The 21,057-nt window shown below is 44.4% G+C and overlaps 1 protein-coding gene and 1 long non-coding RNA gene across 2 annotated transcripts in view; one reads left to right on the top strand and one right to left on the bottom strand.

Moving 5' to 3' along the window:
* Positions 1 to 21,057, top strand: part of LOC120935480 (zinc finger protein 585A-like) — a gene marked incomplete at its 3' end in the record, with an annotated part of 218,553 nt that overhangs the window by 166,009 nt on the left and 31,487 nt on the right. The window contains exon 6 of the mRNA XM_040347531.1: positions 3,636 to 4,084. Coding sequence (XP_040203465.1) covers positions 3,636 to 4,084 — 449 coding nt within the window. The remainder of the gene's footprint in view (positions 1 to 3,635; positions 4,085 to 21,057) is intronic.
* LOC120935854 lies at positions 10,109 to 11,652 on the bottom strand. Its single transcript, XR_005748540.1, has 4 exons — positions 11,566 to 11,652; positions 11,404 to 11,468; positions 10,798 to 10,936; positions 10,109 to 10,588 (listed from the first exon to the last, which is right to left on the bottom strand). It is a non-coding gene; the product is annotated as an uncharacterized LOC120935854 (long non-coding RNA).

A 21,057-nucleotide genomic window follows, 5' to 3' on the forward strand; every position in this document is an offset into this window, starting at 1 on the left:
GATGTCCCCATGTTGATGGGGACAAGGGCCTCATCCACACAACCCTTGCCTGGTGGTTGTGGGGGTCTGCGGGCTGGGGGCTTATCAGAATCTGGAAGACCCCTTTAACAAAGGGGAACCCCAGATCCTGGCCCCCCCTATGTGAATTGGTAATGGGGTACATTGTACCCCTACCATTTCACGAAGGAAGTGTAAATAGTTGTAAAAAACACACACACACAAAAAGGACAAAAACTCCTTTATTAATAAAATATACAAAAAATCCAGCGGTGGTAATCTACTCGGTCCCGGCTCCCTGCTCCAACGTTGTCTGTATCCAGCGACGGGTGATCTCCTCTCCGGTCCAGCGATGAGAAGATCGTCCGGGATCCAGAGCAGCATCGCCGTCCTCCTCTCTCTGCCGGATACAGCCCGGCGAATAACGCGGCTGGAGCGTTGACATTTCTTAGGGATATCTATGCGGAACCTGATTCTATGAATCAGTCGCATAGATACGACCGACGGAACTCAGAGATACGACAGCGTATCAGGAGATACGCCGTCGTAGCTCTATCTGAATCTACCCCAATGTGTGGATTTTTTATTTATGCTTATATCTTACAGATAATATTTTCTATTATTTTCTTGATTTAGAGTGGAGATCCAATTGATATAGAATTTGAGGTTAAAGAAGAAGAGATGTATGAGGAGGATGGAATAACGGGGACATTTATAGAGGAGGACACTCCTACAGAGATCAGCACAGGTGGGTCATTACGACTAAAACAACTAGAACAAAATTCCTTCCTGATCAATGGAAACATCCATAGCGTCATTTTGCGATCACTGCTACCCAGGTGTTCTTTTATATAAATATTGGTAGTAAGCTCTGCATTGTTTTAGATTTCCAGGTCCAGCAGAGCATCATACCTATTCGGGGGTGTCAATAAACTGCACCATAACATTGTCCTGTAATAGGTTTATACATTTTTGCCTTTTAACTGTTGCAGCAGTGCCATTACTCCAGTCAATATCCGGGTAGTTACCGTCACCCATAATGATCACTGTCCCAGCCCTTGCAGCCCTTTCCATCTGTGCAAGGAGCTGAGAATCTACCCCTTATTAATACTGGGAGGTCTATAACACACTTCAACACTTCAATGATAACCGTTATAGTACTTGCACCCATGTACGTTTCAACCCATAATACTTCAGACTCGTCACACTCTCCATCAACTAGGTCCTCTTTTACACTGGCTTTGAGATCACTTCTCACGTATAGACAGACACCACCACCCCTCCGTTATACCCTGTCTGTCCTGAAAGAGAGCATAGCCAGGAATATTAATAGCCCAGTCATGAGAAGAATGAAGCCAAGATTCAGCAATACCAATTAAATCATAATTCTCCTTGTGCACCAGAGCTTCTAACTCGCCTGTTTTTTTTCGCAGACTTCTGGAATTGGTGAACAAACTCTTATTATTCATTGTCATATTTTGCACACTTATGTTGTATATATATTTTTTTCTAACTTTAGTAGAAATAGTACCATTTCCAATGGTTGTTTTAACATGAAAACTTTTTAATCACCTGTCACTACCCCCCCCACACACACACACCTTTCCGCCTTCCACCCACTAATAGGGACTGAACCCTATCTGACCTTTCTGCACCATTATAATCTAATTCTCCCTCCCCTCAATCCTAGTTTAAATACTCCTCCAGCCCTTCCATACATTTCTCCCCAAGCACAGCAAACCCCCTTCCATTTAAGTGCAAATCATCTTTAGCATGTAGGTTGTACCCAAATGAAAAGTCAGCCCAGTGCTCTAGAAACCCAAATCCCTTCTTTTTACACCAGGTTTTTAGCCATGCATTCAGTTCTCCAACATCCCACTGTCTTTCCTGTGTTGCACATGGCACAGGCAATATTTATAAGATTATCACCTCGGAGGTCCTTCTCTTTAACCTACAGTCTAGGCCTACAGCCCGGATTCACAAAGCACTTACGCCGACGTATCTCGAGATACGCCGCGTAAGTGCACATATGCACCGTCGTATCTATGCGCCGGACTCTGAAACCAAGATACGCCTGAAAATAGACTTCATCCGACCGACGTAACTTTCCTACGCCGGCGTATCATGGGCGCATAGTTACGCTGGTCGCATCTGGCGCTCCCATTGATTTTCTATTTAAATATGGAAATGAGGGAGATACGCCGATTCACAAACGTACTTGTGCCCAGCGCATAATATACGGGATTTGCGTAAGTCGTACGTCCGGCGTAAAGTTATTCCCCATCTATGAGGCACAACTCATGCAAAGGGAACACAGCCATCGTATTTTACGTCATTTACGTAGTACGTGAATATGGCTAGGCGTAGGTTACGTTCACGTCGTAGGCAGTGATTCTACGTATCTTAGGCATTCGATCCGACGTGATTCTGAACATGTGCACTGGGATGCATCCACGGGACGGTGCATGCGTCGTTCGTTATTTGTATCTTTATGGCACTCGGCCCATCATTTACATGGGGTCACGCCTCATTAGCATGGCTCACGCCCACTTCCACTTACGACGGCTTGCGCCGAGGGAACCCAGCGCAGTTTGGGAGGCAAGTACTTTGTGAATTCGGTGCTTTCCTCTCTGCGCTGCTTCGGCGTAGCGTATATTAGATACGCTACGCCGGCATAAATATGCGCCGATGTATGTGAATCCGGACCTAGATCTTTAAATTCATTCCTAAGGAACCTCCACCTTCCATGTATTCTGTCATTGGTTCCAATATGGACCAGTACAGCTGGGTCGTGCCCAGCCCCACCCAGTCATTTATCAATCTGGTTTACCACATGCCGAACCATGGTACCAGGGAGACAGCAAACCATTCAGTTGAAGTGATCCTGGCAACAAATTATTTTATCAGTCCTACTATAGAATCCCTTATTACCACCAACTGTTTAGGCCTACCTGCACTCCCCTCACCACCTCTACTAGAGGGGCTGCTCTCCCGGCTGTTAGGGGTAGCACTGACATCTAGGGCTGCTACCTCTGAGCTTGCCATCCCCACATCTTTACCCAACTTGGCTTCAGGATCAGTCCACTCTTCCTCACTCTCTGACTAAGGTCCATGAATAAAGAAATTATCTGGTAGGAGATCAGAGGACCCATTTACTAGTTACCTTGAGGGTGGAATTGTAAAATCCTCAGAGACAAAGCTGCCTAATGTGGGCGGAGTCCTGGTTTAGGGGAACCAATCTACTCGTGTCCAGTAATAATCTTTTTATTTCTATTTTAGTAGATGGACGGGAGATTAGGAAAACCTCAGAGGATTGTCTCACTTTGTCTCCAGACTGTAAAGTAGAAGATGAGGACATCACACAGTATAGTCCAGGAGAAAACCCGACTACCTCAAACGTTCATCCGGCACCACACAGTGTAGATGGACCATCGTATTCCTCTTATACTGAGGAACCTCAGACTGTGAGGGACGGTGTCGTCCTTCCAACGGATAAGAGGTTTTCCTGTACTGAGTGTGGGAAGTGTTTCCGTTTTAAATCCCGTCTCAATGTGCATAAAAGATTTCATACTGGTGAGAAGCCGTATTCCTGTCCTGAGTGCGGGAAGTGTTTCCACTTTCAATCCAAACTTAATGAGCATGAAAGAGCTCACACGGGGGAAAAGCCGTATTCCTGTCCTGAATGTGGGAAATGTTTTTCACAGAAGGCTAGTCTTTACACACATCAGAAATTGCATACGGGACAAAAGCTGTATTCTTGTTCTGAGTGCGGGAAATGTTTTTCACAGAAGTACAGTCTTTACACACATCAGAGATCTCACACAGGAGAGAAGCCGTATTCCTGTTCTGAATGTGGGAAAAGTTTTTCAAGAAAATCCAGTCTTTGTACACATCAGAGATTGCACACGGGTGAGAAGCCGTATTCCTGTCCTGAGTGCGGGAAACGTTTTTTACAGAAGTCCAATCTTTACACACATCAGAAGTCTCATACGGGGGAGAAGCCACATTCCTGTCCTGAGTGTGGAAAATGTTTTTCACTGAAGTCTGATCTTTACAGACATCAAAGATCTCACACGGGGGAGAAGCCGTATTCCTGTCCTGAGTGCGGTAAATGTTTTTCACAGAAGTCTGATCTTTACAGACATCGGAGATCTCACACAGGGGAGAAGCCACTTTCCTGTCCTGAGTGAGGGAATTGCTCCTCACTGAAGTCCTGTCTTCCTGTACATCAGGGATCCCACACAACCCTCGAGGTGTATTAGTGCCTTGAGTGCGGGAAATGTCTTGTATATGAATGTTGCTGGACATCACAGCTCTCATGTGGGGAAGAAGCACACCCTGATATACACCTCAGATATATTCCATGGCTGATCTTCATCATGTAACAAACACTTCATAAGGAGATCAGAGATCACCAAAGACATGGATGAAGTGTTGTACCGTGTTGGCCATTGATAGCAGTAAAAAAAAACAATATTTTTTATTTCCTGTTAAAAAACATCCAAAAGAATAAAATAAATATTTCATAAATTAGGCCAGAATGTATTCTGCTATGTCTTTGGTAAAAAAAAAAAATCACAATATGATATGTGTATATTAATTGCTTTGTGTGAAAGTTATAGGGGCAGATCCACAAAAGAATTACGCCGGCGTATCTCTTGATACGCCGCGTAATTTCAAATTTTGCATGTCGTATCTTTGTTTTGTATCTACAAAACAAGATACGACTGCATCTCGGATCGATCCGACAGGCGTACGTCTTAGTACCCCGTCGGATCTTAGGTGCATTTCTTCGGCGGCCGCTAGGTGGCGTTTCCGTCAAATTCCGCGACGAGTAAGCAAATTAGCTTGTTACGGCGCATTTTTTTACGTCGTTTGCGTTCGACTTTTTCCGACGTATAGTTACCCCTGCTATTATGAGGCGTACTCAATGTTAAGTATGGCCGTCGTTCCCGCGTCGCCTTTTGAATTTTTTACGTTGTTTGCGTAAGTCGTTCGCGAATAGGGATTTGCGTAGAATGACATCATCGTCGTAAGCATTGGCTTGTTCCGGTTTAATTTCGAGCATGCGCACTGGGAATACACCACGGACGGCGCATACGCCGTTCACAAAGAACGTTGTTTACGTCAGGTCTCAACGTATTTACATAAAACACGCCCCCATCGCATCCATTTGAATTCCGCGCCCTTACGCCGCCAAAGATGTACTACGCTGCCGTACCTTACGTCGCAAATTTTTTAAGGATTCGAAAAAAAAAATTAAGTTACGGTGGCGTAGTGTATCTTAGATACGCTGCGCCCGGCGGAAATATGCGCCGATGTACGTGAATCTGCCCCATAGAGTCTACAAACTATGGTGTATATTTAAAAATTGATAACACCCTGATGGCCGACCTCATTTCTCGAGGCCCTTAAAATGCATGGACAGTACAAATACCCCCCAAATTAACCCTTTTCCGAAAGTAGACAGTCTGTGGTATTTGGTAAGAGGCAAGTGGAGTTTTTTGAGGTTGTATTTTTTGGGGAAAATAAAGAAATGTAAACATGTTTTTATTTTTTTTCATATATGTTTTTTTTCTGAACGGCACCGATCAGCGACGTTCGGCTCGGCTCTGGCGCCCCCCACCTCAGACCAAAAGCACTACTGCACACTGCTTTGGCCTGAATCATGCTCATTTTGCGAGACAACACTCGCAAACCGAGTCACGATTTTTTAAAATACAGTGCTCGTATTGCGAAACGCTCGTTAACCCTGTTACTTGCAATGCGAGGTTCCACTGTATTGCTAAAAACGGGTCAATATAAGAGGCAGAGCGTGTAGTAAACAGAAACGGTTCATAAGGAGATCAGAGATCACCAAAGACATGGATGAAGTGCTGTACCGTGTTGGCCATTGATAGCAGAAAAAAAATAAAAACATCCAAAAGAATAAAATAAATATTTCATAAATTAGGCCAATATTCTGCTACGTGTCTTTGGTAAAAAAAAAAAAAAAAAGAAATCCCAATATGATATGTGTATATTAATTTCTGTGTGTGAAAGTGTAGTAGTGACCAGCATACCTTGGCATTGCATCCAGGTCCAGCCCCCTGGGCAACAGAGACACTAGAAACCAACAAAGAGCAAGTCGGGAGGAAGAGGCACCTACTCCATCAACTGTGTACTGAGGTATGTGCAAGAGGGACGAGGCCCAGATCGTGTTCCAGGATTTGTTTAGTGACTCTTTACCCCAGGGTTTGACAAATTTGCTTGGAATCTAGGAGCCAGCTAAAAAAGTTAGGAGCCAAAAAACGCGCCCCGTCCCGCCAAGCTTGCGCGCAGAAGTGAATGCATACGTGAGTAGCGCCCGCATATGTAAATGGTATTCAATAGATATGTGCATTCCCGTTCGTACGAATGTTATTTTCGTACGAAAATGTTCATTTTCGTACCCGCAGAATAATGTGTACATACGAAAAAATTTAAGCACCAAAATACTAAAACGACGGGATTACGAATGAGTCGCATAACGAACAACCGCAAATACGAACGAGCGATCCGACGAAAATACGACAAAACGAAAACGGCAAAAGAACGAAAATGACATCTATAACAAAAGATTTTCATTCTGTATTTTGTTTGAATCCTTTTTCTGTTTGTATGTTCATATGACATCTTATAACAAAAGATTTGTATTCTGTATTCTGAATTCCTTTTTTCTGTTCGTAATTTGGTTTCAAAATACAGAATGCAAATCTTTTGTTATAAGATGTCATTTTCGTTTTTTTGAATGGACAGTGAGTGTAGTTAGTTAGTGAAGCAGCTTCTCTTTTGTGCTGAGTACAGTAGTACAGTAAAGCCAAATTTTTCTGTGGATTTTCGTCTGAAGGGAGATCAGTTGGCCAGACTTTTGAACCTGGAACCCAAAAATGGTTTTCTGATGGAGTTTAAAAACGAACGAACGTTCGGTAAAACGATCGTTTTTATGTTTGTTGTTAAAAAAGTCTGACCAAGTGTATGGGGCTTAACAATAGTTAATATGGATGAGCCGTGTGTTGAAAGTGCCGCGAATCCCGCGATATATTTACGAAAGTACAAAATGACGAAAATTCACGAACATTATTGTCTAACAAGTAACGAACATGAATTAAACAGAATAACGAACCATCCCGCATGTACGAAAATAAAACGGTAACCAAAATACGAAACGATCGGAATATGAAAAAATCGTGTCGTACGAAAAACGAACGGGAACGAACAGGAAAACGGGCATCTTACGAAAAACGAACGGGAACGAACCTACAGAACGATACGAAACGGAACAAAAAAAACGACATTTTTTTCTGTGCACATGTCTAGTATTCAAACCACACATGTGAGGTATCGCCGCCATTGGTAGAGCAAGAGAAATACTTCTAGCCCTGGACTTCCTCTGTAACTCAAAACATGCAACCTGTAGAATTTTTTAAACGTTGCCTATGGATATTTTAAAGGGTAAAAGTTTGTCGCCATTCCACGAGCAGACGCAATTTACTCAGCGTAACATTTTCTTTCACAATATAAAAAAAAATTGGGCTAACTTTACTGTTGTCTTATTTTTTAATTAAAAAAAGTGCGCTTGTAAGACCGCTGCGCAAATACGGTGTGACAGAAAGTATTGCAACGACTGACATTTTATTTTTTAGGGTGTCAGAATAAAAAACATATATAATGTTTGGGGGTTCTAATTAGAGGGAATGAGATGGCAGTGAAAAAATACATTAGAACTGCTGTTTGTAATGTAACTACTTGTAATGCCAACGGCCACCACAAGATGGCGCCAGATCACAGAAGGAAGCTTAGGCCTGCAGAAGGCCGCAAAGCCGTGGCCTCAATTACCGGCCGGCCCGTCTCTTACACGCTAAAAACATGCTCAGGTACTATAGAAAAAAAGGGCGTAGGGCATTTAACTTCGCTCAGTCTGTTGATGGTAAAACGCACATAAGACTTCCCACTCTCATTGAATGTGACTATGAGGGTCATTCACTAAGAAGAAGGTGCTGCACCAGTTCCGAACTGGCACACATTGAAGCGCAAATAGCGGTAATAAATATGTAAATTGCAACGGGCGCTAGGGGAACTGCGGTTTTCACATTGATAATAGCGCACATTTCATCTCATTGGATGTGTCTTGTTAGGCAATTAGTAGGTGTTCTCAGTTAATTAACCCTTTTGATGCTAATCTCATTACTATTACTTCTAAAAATAGGATTTTTATAACAGCTTACCTGTAAAATCCCTTTCTTGGAAGTACATCACAGGACACAGAGCACCATAGTCATAACAATGTGGGTTATACACCACCTTCAGGTGAATGGACACTGGCATTATCAAAACAGCAAGTCCCCCTCTATTTTAACCCTCCCATACAGGGAGAACCTCAGTTTTTGTAGCAAAGCAATATATATATAATATACATATCCCAAAAAAGAGGGGAGGGACCTCTGTGTCCCGTGATGTACTCCCAAAAAAAAATGATTTTACAGGTAAGCCGTTATGAATAGAAGCCTCTAAAGTAGAATATATAAACACTATAATAAATAGTACCATCATCCTGGAAATTTGAACATAAAAAAATTGGGTCTAAGGTCCCCGAGCCAAAGAACCAAAAAGAGGGAAAGGCCTGATAAATATAAAAATGCAGGTATAAAACAAAAATATATTTTTTATTGAATACAACATCAAAATAAGGACACAAAAGGAAAATACGGAGATAAAATAATAATAACCATATACAACGCCAGTATAAGGATCCCCGGAAGGGGAAACAACACAATGGGTTGAAGGTCACAACAATCTCAACTAGTTTCGCGGCGTGTGCCGCTTCATCAGGAGCATATCTAAAAGTAATTAGACAATCAGTCAATGGTTAATTTAAAAGGAACAACAATATGTGGATTGGGGAGCAGAGGGCTCAGTCGCTCACCTAAAAAGACCCTGCCAAGCGAGGGAAGTGGGGGTAACTGGACAAAGTCCCGCGCGGTAGCCATAGGGGGACACATATGCGAGTGGACCTACTTATCAGACATATAGAATAAAAAAGAGAGTTGTTAACTTATATTTAAAGGCCAGCCCCAAGACAATTAAGGAGCATGTGCAACACACGTGATCACTAAATCCAAGTGATGAAAATATGTGACGAGGTTAGTGTGAGGATGTGAGTGGGAGAGGGGGAAGGGAAGGCAGGAGGGGTGAGGGGAATGGTAGGAGGAAGGGGGGGAAGGTAAGCTGTTATAAAAATCCTATTTTCTTTATCGTACCTCACGGGACACAGAGCACCATAGTCATAACTATGTGGGATGTCCCAAAGCAATGCCATCTGAGGGGAGGGAGACACAAAATAAAGCAGACCGACGTCAGACGTGAGGACCTATACTGCTACCTGCAGTACACTGCGCCCAAAGGCAGCATCCTCTTGCTGACCTACATCCAGCTTGTAGAATTTAGTGAATGTATGCACTGACAACTCAACCTTGCAAACCTGAGCCATGGAGGCTTGGTGATGCCCAGGAAGCACTTACTGCCCTGGCAGAGTGTGCTCTAGGTTGAAAAGGTGGAATCTTTCCTTTTAGATCATAAGCCTGAATAATAACCTGACAAATCCACCTAGAAATAATCGATTTCGATGCTGACTGCTCCTTCCTAGGGCCTTCTGGCAGTACAAATAAAGCGTCGGTCTTCCGTATCTAAGCAGTTGCTTTCAGATAGACCTTAACCACTCTCACTATACGAGAGCGTGTAATAATCTTTTTTTTTCCTGCAGAATGGGGTTCTGTAAAAACTAAGGTAGGGAAACATCTTGGTTCATATGAAAACTAGATACTACCTTAGGTAGAAAGGATGGGTGAGGACACAATACCACATTATCCTTATGATAAGTATGGCTCTTTACAAGAGAAAGCTGCCAACTCCGAAACTCTTTTTGCGGAAGTTACCGCAATCAAAAATACCAACTTCCTTGTTACAAGGATAAAAGGCTCATGGAGCATAGGCTCAAAAAGGTGTCCCTGTAAAGCCGACAAGACTAGATTCAAATCCCACGAGCATAAGAGCGACTTAACCGGTGGATTTATATGTGTTACTCTTTGTATAAAAGCCTGGACCAAAGAATGTGAAGCAAGTGGCTTTTGGAAAAATACTGACAAGGCCGAGACTTGACCCTTGATAGTACTCAAGGCTAGCTTCATCTCCACTTCTAACTGTAGGAAGGCGAGAACTCTACCTATGACATAGTTCCCAGGATTAGAGGTGTTTCCCATGACAGGATATGGTGTGGGATTTTGGTGATGCATGATAGATGAATAGAGTAGATATGTGTACAAGAGTTTAGTCAAACCCCAATCATCTGAATCACATATATACGATGAGCGTTTAAGTAGAAAATAAGAAAAATGTATTAATACAAATTTAGAATAAATATATTTTAACAAATGCTAAAAACAATCATATTTGGATAGAAAAAGTACTGTAAATGCAAATGGCTGCAAATAGTCTGCTTCATGCCACTCGTGTTGAAGGTTCAACTAGTTTCGCCCTGTATGGGCTTCGTCAGGAACCCACGGTGGGTGGTGTTCTATACAAATGAAAAATTCACAATGTAACATCGTATAAACAAAATTTCATATCTGGAACATTGCATATGGACAGTAGAAATTGAACATCATCTTAAATATAGAAACAGTAGCCGTATAGGCAGACATCATAATTGGTGTTGTCATTATTACATTATATAAAGATGGACAGAGTCTGTGCGGTTAATGTGGATCAAGAGACAGCCCATACCTGAGATAAACAGGGCGGGAGCCCGAGAGAGAGCGACCGTGGGGAGACAATTCCCTAGATGTAAGGAATCCCAGCTAGCGGGATATGCTGCTTCACCCCAATTATGAACCAACCAGGAAAAAAGTTCCCATGTGCAAACCTAATGAGAGAGGGAGAAGATGAACTGTATCTAAATAAAAAAGTATATAAATATGTATAATGGAAAATTCGATGGAGTGTAGCATATAGTGCGCATATAGCGCCTGTATAATGAGGTGTAGCATCATTATTTACTTACTAGTGCTGGTTGACAGGTATGGAGCACAGGGAGTGGACCTATCAGGTATTTAGGAGCATTCAAAGTTGTACCGCAGAGAGGTGTGCGCTTTAGCCGGATGCTGATCTGTCCCTACTGCAGGGCAGAGGGGAAAGACAAAGAGGAGGAAACATAGAATAGAAAAAAAGAGAAAAAATATATATGTATAAACATGTGTTCTCTGATTCAACTAGGTGGGTCGCTTACACAACTCTCTGGGAAGTACCAGGGTGTGCTTGCATATAACTCCAGAGTGCACATATATGCACATCAGACATAGCTAGATTCAAAAAATCAATCAATTTACCTACTTCACATAGCAGCAGGGTTTTCATTAAGGGCTTGACCAGCCAAAACGCTGATGTACCAGATGAATCTAAAGGATAGATTGGGGGATAGAGGGAATAAGCGCACATAAAAATGCTGAATATCAAAGTGAACCATCAAATGTTCAGTTTGTAAAGATGTCAGACCTGTATCGGGCTGTGTCCACAAGAAAATGGCTTCTATTGTCTCTACCAGAGCTCATGCTGAACAGCGTCAGCTGCTGAGTCTCTGATATACCTCTCTCTATCAAGCTAACACCGCCCCACCTGGGTGGTGGGCGGTGTGCCTGACATCAGTGGGCGGAGAGGTGTGGTGTACGTCATGGGACCTCCCCAGTCCGAGCTGCCCGTACTGCGAATGCGTGATGACGCGCAGACGGGCTCAGACTGACGGGGGAGGAGCCAGGGACACCCCCAGAGGGAGGGACCCGTAGCTCAACCAATGACCAACATCACAGGGTGGAACTGGGCAAGCACCCGTGCCTCCGCTCGAGTTCGGCGCTGCATCTGACAACGCCGGTCCAGGCCCCTACCCGTCCACATGGGCTGCACAGGAAATGGGCTGGATGTATTCCAAATGGTGTCACAGGGGATGGCGCAGAGGGAAGGATCCAACCCGGCACACAGGCTCCCAGTGAGCCCGCCACTGGACATCCATGACAGATATAGGGCCACAAATCGCATTACCGATCCATTGAACAATGCAACAAATAGCAGTCAAAATTAAATAATGAAAGCAAGCATTGGAAGTCAGATTACTGCCAATCTCTACTGGGTTATGGTCCTGTAGTGGACCGAAAGTACTAAACAAATGAAAATATAAACATAAATAAAGTAAACAAATAAGGTAATGGCACACTGGGAGCTTGCTGACAAGCGGCGCATGAAAGTGTTATACCACTGATTCTGGCGCATTGACAGCATTACACTCAAAGGTGTCATAAATACTGTTTTATTGTTGCCAATACTCGATTAGCTGGGAACCTTGGTTCCAGAGAATGTCCTCGATGGTAACAGAGAACTAAGGGGCCTGGGGAAAGGGAATGGTGGTCCCTAATGGGCAGCAGATAGCGAGATGAAAAACTGCTGAGGAAGCCAGGATAGGAAACCACCCAGCTAAAAGCCTGCAAACAAGAAAACCAAAAAAAAAAACAGAAAACAAAAACCCAAAATTCAAGAATGCATAAAACAGTCAAATATCCAGGTTGGGGTAACAGACAACAAACAGTAGATATCTTATTGTGCTGGTCTGATAACCCTCAAATACCCTAGAGAATGGGCATCCCTCTCTTTTCCAGCTATGCCACTAGTTCCTTGTTAAGGAATCGGCCTACACCACCCACTTGTCTTGTCCCTTCACAAGCCCCACTACTAGCGAGAACTTTGCCTGTGACCGAGACCAATTTAGGGTGCACGGTCTTCCAAAGAACTATAGATGACAATCGTGTGGCAATGTCTATTGAGGACAAACTCTTCTTAGGAATAATGGAGAAAGGACTAGTCAAAGATAGCACAAACAGCTGGGTCGCACCTCTTCCCTTCAGACCACAGAGACAACATTTACCCAATAACAGAGACACAGTGCTACAATGTTTTGCTTCCCTTATACGTAATTTACAAAGAAAGAGAGATGAGAGAACATTTCTTTACTTTTATGGGGAAGATCTTTGAGAATGGTCACGTTGAGATAGCTCCTACCCTTAACCCCTTAACGCCTGCCGCACGACTATATACGTACGCAAAATGGCACGGACAGGCAGATGGGCGTATATATACGTCCCTGCCTTCTAGCGGGTGGGGGGTCCGATTGGGACCCCCCCGCTGCGTGCGGCGGGCGGATTCCCGCGGGGAGTGATCCGGGACGACGGCGCGGTCGCTCCCCGAAGCTGATGAACGGGGAGAGCCGTATGTAAACACGGCTTCCCCGTGCTTCACTGTGGCGGCGTATCGATCGAGTGATCCTTTTTATAAGGGAGACTCGATAGATGACGTCAGTCCTACAGCCACACCCCCCTACAGTTGTAAACACACACTAGGTGAACCCTAACTCCTACAGCGCCCCCTGTGGTTAACTCCCAAACTGCAACTGTCATTTTCACAATAAACAATGCAATTTAAATGCATTTTTTGCATGACAATGGTCCCAAAAATGTGTCAAAATTGTCCGAAGTGTCCGCCTCAATGTCACAGTCACGAAAAAAATCGCTGATCGCCGCCAATAGTAGTAAAAAAAAATTATTTATAAAAATGCAATAAAACTATCCCCTATTTTGTAAACGCTATAAATGTTGCGCAAACCAATCGATAAACACTTATTGCGATTTTCTTTTACCAAAAATAGGTAGAAGAATACGTATCGGCCTAAACTGAGGGAAAAAATGTTATATATGTTTTTGGGGGATATTTATTATAGCAAAAAGTAAAAAATATTGAATTATTTTCAATATTGTCGCTTTATTTTTGTTTATAGCGCAAAAAATAAAAACCGTAGAGGTGATCAAATACCACCAAAATAAAGCTCTATTTGTGGGAAAAAAAGGACGCCAATTTTGTTTGGGAGCCACGTCGCACGACCGCGCAATTGTCTGTTAAAGCGACGCAGTGCCGAATCGCAAAACCTGGCCTGAGCATTTAGCTGCAAAATGGTCCGGGGCTTAAGTGGTTAAAGACTCTGAAGAATGTTGGTACCTCCCTATATTCGGGGGTGTCCCATCCCAAAAAGCCAGGTCAAATCAGAGTAGTGTTTGACTCTAGTGCCAAATTTAAGGCTGTCTCCTTGAATGATGTCCTCTTGACAGGCCCAGACCTCAACAACAAACTCCTGGGAGTACTCTTACTCTTCCACAAAGACTATAATGCCTTCACAGCTGACATCCAACAGATGTTCCATTGCTTTCTGGTCAGAGAAGAAGACAGAAACTTTCTAAGGTTCTTTTGGTTCAGAGACAATGACCCTTCCAAAGACATCTCAGAGTATCACATGAGGGTACACATCTTTGGCAGGCAATAGCCCTTCACCTGCAGTCGCTATTTACGGACTCAGACATTCCGCCCAAGAAGGTGAACTTGAGTATGGCTCAGATACAAAACAATTTGTAGAGAAAGACTTTTATGTAGATGACTGTTTGAAATCCTTACCTTCCAGTGAGTCTGCAATCTGTCTTCTTAACCACTTAAGCCCCGGACCAATATGCTGCCTTAAGACCCAAGGGGTTTTTACAGTTCGGGACTGCGTCGCTTTAACAGACAATTGCGCGCACATGCGACGTGGCTCCCAAACAAAATTGGCGTCCTTTTTTCCCCACAAATAGAGCTTTCTTTTGGTGGTATTTGATCACCTCTGCGGGTTTTATTTTTTGCGCTATAAACAAGAATAGAGCGACAATTTTGAAAAAAATGCAATATTTTTTACTTTTTGCTATAATAAATATCCCCCAAAAACATATATAAAAATTATTTTTTTCCTCAGTTTAGGCCGATACGTATTCTTCTACCTATTTTTGGTAAAAAAATCGCAATAATCGTTTATCGGTTGGTTTGCGCAAAATTTATAGCGTTTACAAAATAGGGGATAGTTTTATTGCATTTTTATTTTTTTTATTTTTTTACTACTAATGGCGGCGATCAGCGATTTTTTTCGTGACTGCGACATTATGGCGGACACTTCGGAAAATTTGGACACATTTTTGGGACCATTGTCATTTTCACAGCAAAAAATGCATTTAAATTGCATTATTTATTGTGAAAATTACAGTTGCAGTTTGGGAGTTAAACACAGGGGGCGCTGTAACATTTAGGGTTCACTTTGTGTGTGTTTACAACTGTAGGAGGGTGTGGCTGTAGGACTGACATCATCGATCGAGTCTCCCTAATAAAAGGGATCACTCGATCGATGCAGCCGCCACAGTGAAGCACGGGGAAGCCGTGTTTACATACGGCTCTCCCCGTTCTTCAGCTCCGGGGAGCAATCGCGACGGGGCGGCTATAAACGAATAGCCGCGCCGTCATCCCGGATCGCTCCCCGAGGCTTACCGACCGCCGCATGTACGGGGGGGGGGTCCCCCGATCGGACCCCCGCCCCACGTCAAGCAGAGGACGTACAGGTACGTGCATGTGCCTGTCCGTGCCATTCTGCTGATGTATATTTACATGAGGAGGTCGGCAAGTGGTTAAAAGAGCACAGGAAATGCTTGCTTGTTCCAATCTCAGACTTCACAAGATTGCTTCCAACAGCAAAGAGGTAATGAAAGCTTTCCCTGCTCAAGACCATTCCAACAATCTAAGGGACTTAGATCTAGGTTCAGACTCTTTACCTGTACAGCGCAGTCTAGGTCTACTCTGGGACTTGAAATCTGATTCCTTTGCCTTCCAAATAAACAGAGAAGAAAGGCCTTTCACTCGCAGAGGTGTCTTGTCCACAATCAATAGCCTATACGATCCATTAGGATTTGCGGCACCTGTTACAATTCAAGGTAAAGCCCTACTTAGAGACTTGATTCATGAAACATTCGACTGGGATGCCCCACTACCCCTTGATAAGAGGAACTCTTGGGTAGAGTGGAAGAACTCTCCATCAGTCTTATCTGATCTCCATGTTTCATGCCCATATGCTCCTGTACCCTCTTCAAAGACACAGAGTCAAACCCTTTGCATATTCTGTGATGCTTCTATCAAGGCAATAGCTGCTGTGGCCTACTTAAGAACTGACGACACTACAGCACAATGTCACGTAGGATTTGTCATGGGCAAGGTAAAGCTAGCTCCACACCCTGAGCACACTGTACCTAGGCTCGAACTTTGTGCTGCGGTACTAGCCGTTGAACTGACAGAACTTATAACCTCAGAGATGGACATAAGGGGCAAACGTGTAGCGAGAACAGAACAATAAGGATATTCAGTACCTACACACACAGCACAAGGCCGTGCTCACACTACGAGATGTTTCTCGGGGCTGCAGTTCCTCTGAGCTCCACAAGGTGGTGATCTCACTTCTATAGAGATAGGCAGACTCTATGGAATACAGACAGGAAGTGATGTCAGGTATAGACAGGAAGTTTCGGGTGAGAGGTGAGTCGGGAAGAAGTAGTGAGGAGACGTTGTGGTTGCGACTAGTTCCCATCCTGCAGATTCACCTAGTCAATTCTGAGGATGGGAACTAGCCTGCTCACTGTGAACAGGCTAGTTCCCATCCCACAGAATAACCTTTTTGCCCCCTAGTGGTCAGGTCATATAGAGGGATGGGAACTAGACGGCTCACTATGAAGGAGCTAGTTCCTATCCTGCTAAATGACCTTTCCTCATTATTACCATACAGGTCATTTAGAGGGATGGGAACTAGACGGCTCACTATGAGAGAGCTAGTTCCTATCCTGCTAAATGACCTTTCTTCATTATTACCATACAGGTCATTTAGAGGGATGGGAACTAGACGGTTCACTGTGAAGGAGCTAGTTCCCATCCTGCTAAATGACCTTTCTTCATTATTACCATACAGGTCATTTAGAGGGATGGGAACTAGACGGTTCACTGTGAAGGAGCTAGTTCCCATCCTGCTAAATGACCTTTCTTCATTATTACCATACAGGTCATTTAGAGGGATGGGAACTAGACGGTTCACTGTGAAGGAGCTAGTTCCCATCTTGCTAAATGACCTTTCTTCATTATTACCATACAGGTCATTTAGAGGGATGGGAACTAGACGGTTCACTGTGAAGGAGCTAGTTCCTATCCTGCTAAATGACCTTTCTTCATTATTACCATACAGGTCATTTAGAGCAGTGTTCCCCAACCCCCGGTCCGCGGCCCACTGCCGGGCCGTGGGCTATTTGCAGCCGGGCCGCGAAGGCTGCACTGTGTTTTGTGCGGCGGCGGGCAAACAGAGAGATGACATCTCTCACCGCCCGCCTGGATCACAGCACTTCCACCAACACAGCGGGGCTGCTACACTGCAGCGAGGTGCGGGAGCAGAGAGATGAGATCATCTCTTGCCGCCCTCCCGGAACGCAGCACTTCTGCCCACACAGCGGGGCTGCAATACTGGAACACGGCATTTCCGCCCAGAAGGGAATTTGAAGGAAATGGTCTGCACTGGGGGTCTGTACAGAGGAGGTGGCCTGTACCGAGGAGATGGTCTGCACTGGGGGTCTGTACTGAGGAGATGGTCTGCACTTGGGGTCTGTACTGAGGAGATGGTCTGCACTGGGGGTCTGTACTGAGAAGATGGTCTGCACCGGGGGTCTGTACTGAGAAGATGGTCTGCACCGAGGAGGTGGTTAGTTCTGGTGACTTGTACTGAAGAAGAGGTGGTCTGTACTAAAAAGATGGCCTGTATTGAGGAGAGGAGGTGGTCTGTACTGGGGGTTTGTAGTGAGGAGGTGGTGTGTACTGACCCCTGCACTCTGTATTATGCACCCCTGCACTTTGTGCCCCACGCACTCCAGACCCCTTCACTCTGTGCAGTATCCTGAGCCCTGAAGCAAATACGTTATGCACTCTCCTGAACAGGTGTCACACGAAAAAGGCAAGTGACAAACTGCATCTGGTGGCAGATTCTGCATTATGGTGAGTTTGAACTATTTCATTTTACATTACAATGCAATGACAGAAACAATGCACTTCAATCATCCCAACACCATATCAGCCATTGTTCTGTGATGATTGAAGCGATAACACCAGCCATTTCCTCGACAAATTGCCCACGCAAAGCTACATAATAACCCAACCCCCCGGGCCTTGGCCCGATTCTATGCCACAACACCGGTCCTCGGTGCCAAAAAGGTTGGGGACCACTGATTTAGAGGGATGGGAACTAGACGGTTCACTGTGAGGGAGCTAGTTCCCATCCTGCAGATTCACCGGGTCAATTCTGAGGATTGAAACTAGCCTGCTCACTGTGAACAGGCTAGTTCCCATCCCACAGAATAACCTTTTTGCCCCCTAGTGGTCAGGTCATATAGAAGGATGGGAACTAGACGGCTCACTATGAAGGAGCTGGTTCCTATCCCGCTAAATGACCTTTCTTCATTATTACCATACAGGTCATTTAGAGGGATGGGAACTAGACAGTTCACTATGAAGGAGCTAGTTCCCATCCCACTAAATAACCTTTCTTCATTATTACCATACAGGTCATTTAGAGGGATGGGAACTAGACGGCTCACTATGAAGGAGCTTGTTCCCATCCCACTAAATGACCTTTCTTCATTATTACCATACAGGTCATTTAGAGGGATGGGAACTAGACTGTTCACTATGAAGGAGCTAGTTCCCATCCTGCAGATTCCCCCGGGTCAATTCTGAGGATGGGAACTAGCCTGCTCACTGTGAACAGGCTAGTTCCCATCCCACAGAATAACCTTTTTGCCCCCTAGTGGTCAGGTCATATAGAGGGATGGGAACTAGACGGCTCACTATGAGAGAGCTAGTTTCTATCCTGCTAAATGACCTTTCTTCATAATTACCATACAGGTCATTTAGAGGGATGGGAACTAGACGGCTCACTATGAGGGAGCTAGTTCCTATCCCGCTAAATGACCTTTCTTCATTATTACCATACAGGTCATTTAGAGGGATGGGAACTAGATGGCTCACTATGAGGGAGCTAGTTCATATCCTGCTAAATTACCTTTCTTCATTATTACCATACAGGTCATTTAGAGGGATGGGAACTAGACAGTTCACTATGAAGGAGCTAGTTCCCATCCCGCTAAATGACCTTTCTTCATTATTACCATACAGGTCATTTAGAGGGATGGGAACTAGACAGTTCACTATGAAGGAGCTAGTTCCTATCCTGCTAAATGACCTTTCTTCATTATTACCATACAGGTCATTTAGAGGAATGGGAACTAGACGGCTCACTATGAGGGAGCTAGTTCCTATCCTGCAGATTCACCTGGTCAATTCTGAGGATGGGATCTAGCCTGCTCACTGTGAACAGGCTAGTTCCCATCCCACCGAATAACCTTTTTGCCCCCTAGTGGTCAGGTCATATAGAGGGATGGGAACTAGACGGCTCACTATGAGAGAGCTAGTTCCTATCCTGCTAAATGACCTTTCTTCATTATTACTATACAGGTCATTTAGAGGGATGGGAACTAGACGGCTCACTATGAAGGAGCTAGTTCCTATCCTGCTAAATGACCTTTCTTCATTATTACCATACAGGTCATTTAGAGGGATGGGAACTAGACGGTTCACTATGAAGGAGCTAGTTCCCATCCCGCTAAATGACCTTTCTTCATTATTACCATACAGGTCATTTAGAGGGATGGGAACTAGACGGCTCACTATGAAGGAGCTAGTTCCCATCCTGCTAAATGACCTTTCCTCATTATTACCATACAGGTAATTTAGAGGGATGGGAACTAGACGGCTCACTATGAGAGAGCTAGTTCCTATCCTGCTAAATGACCTTTCTTCATTATTACCATACAGGTCATTTAGAGGGATGGGAACTAGACGGCTCACTATGAAGGAGCTAGTTCCAATCCCGCTAAATGACCTTTCTTCATTATTACCATACAGGTCATTTAGAGGGATGGGAACTAGATGGCTCACTATGAAGGAGCTAGTTCCCATCCTGCCAAATGACCTTTCTTCATTATTACCATACAGGTCATTTAGAGGGATGGGAACTAGACAGTTCACTATGAGGGAACTAGTTCTTTTTTGATATATATTTACCTTTGATGACTAATGACTGACAATCGGCTTTTGTTTTTTTTCCCATACATACCGACTTTCACCGCCGTTTCCGTGTATGTCTTCTGCGGGACTGGGCATTCCTATCTGATTGACAGGCTTCCAACCGTCGCATATTGCGCACCACGAGTTGCCGAAAGAAGCCGAACGTCGATGCGCAGGCGCCGTATAGAGCCGCACCGACGTTCGGCTTCTTTCGGCAACTTGTGACGCGCAGTATGCGACGGTCGGAACCCTGTCAGATAGGAATGCCCAGTCCGGAAGAAGACATACCTGGAAGCGGCGGTGAAAGTCGGTATGTACGGGGGAAAAAACAGAAACTGCCGATTGTCATTAGGACAACTCGGCTGAATGTAATGTTAAAAATGTATTTTTGGGTGAACTCCCGCTTTAAAGGAGTTCTCTGACCTAAAACTTTATACCCCCGCTGTGCCCGGGCTGTAAAACTATACAAAATAAACTTTCACTTACCTGCCTACGATCCCCCGTTGTTCCGGAATCGCCGTCCCGTTCTCCGGTCCCGGTCTCTTCCACTTCCTGTGTGTCGGTGACTCATAGTGCGCTCAGCCTATCAGCGGCCGCGACGGGACATTGCTGCGGCCGCTGATAGGCTGAGCGCACTATGAGTCACCGACACACAGGAAGCGGAAGGGGCCCGGGACCGGAGAACGGGACGGCGATATCGGAACAACGGGGGATCGTAGGCAGGTAAGTGAAAGTTTATTTTGTATAGTTTTACAGCCCGGGCACAGCGGGGGTTAAAAGTTTTAGGTCAGAGAACTCCTTTAAGTATTTGGATTATTAGCATATGGGAAAGTTAAAGCGGAGGTTTACCCAAAAATCAACTTCCTGCCATTAGATCCAGCATACGGCTGACATCTGCAGTATGCTGTTTTTTTTTTTTTTGTACTTATCGTTTTATCAGCCGTTGTTATC

Source organism: Rana temporaria, chromosome 4, assembly GCF_905171775.1.
Source record: "Rana temporaria chromosome 4, aRanTem1.1, whole genome shotgun sequence".
NCBI lineage: Eukaryota > Metazoa > Chordata > Amphibia > Anura > Ranidae > Rana > Rana temporaria.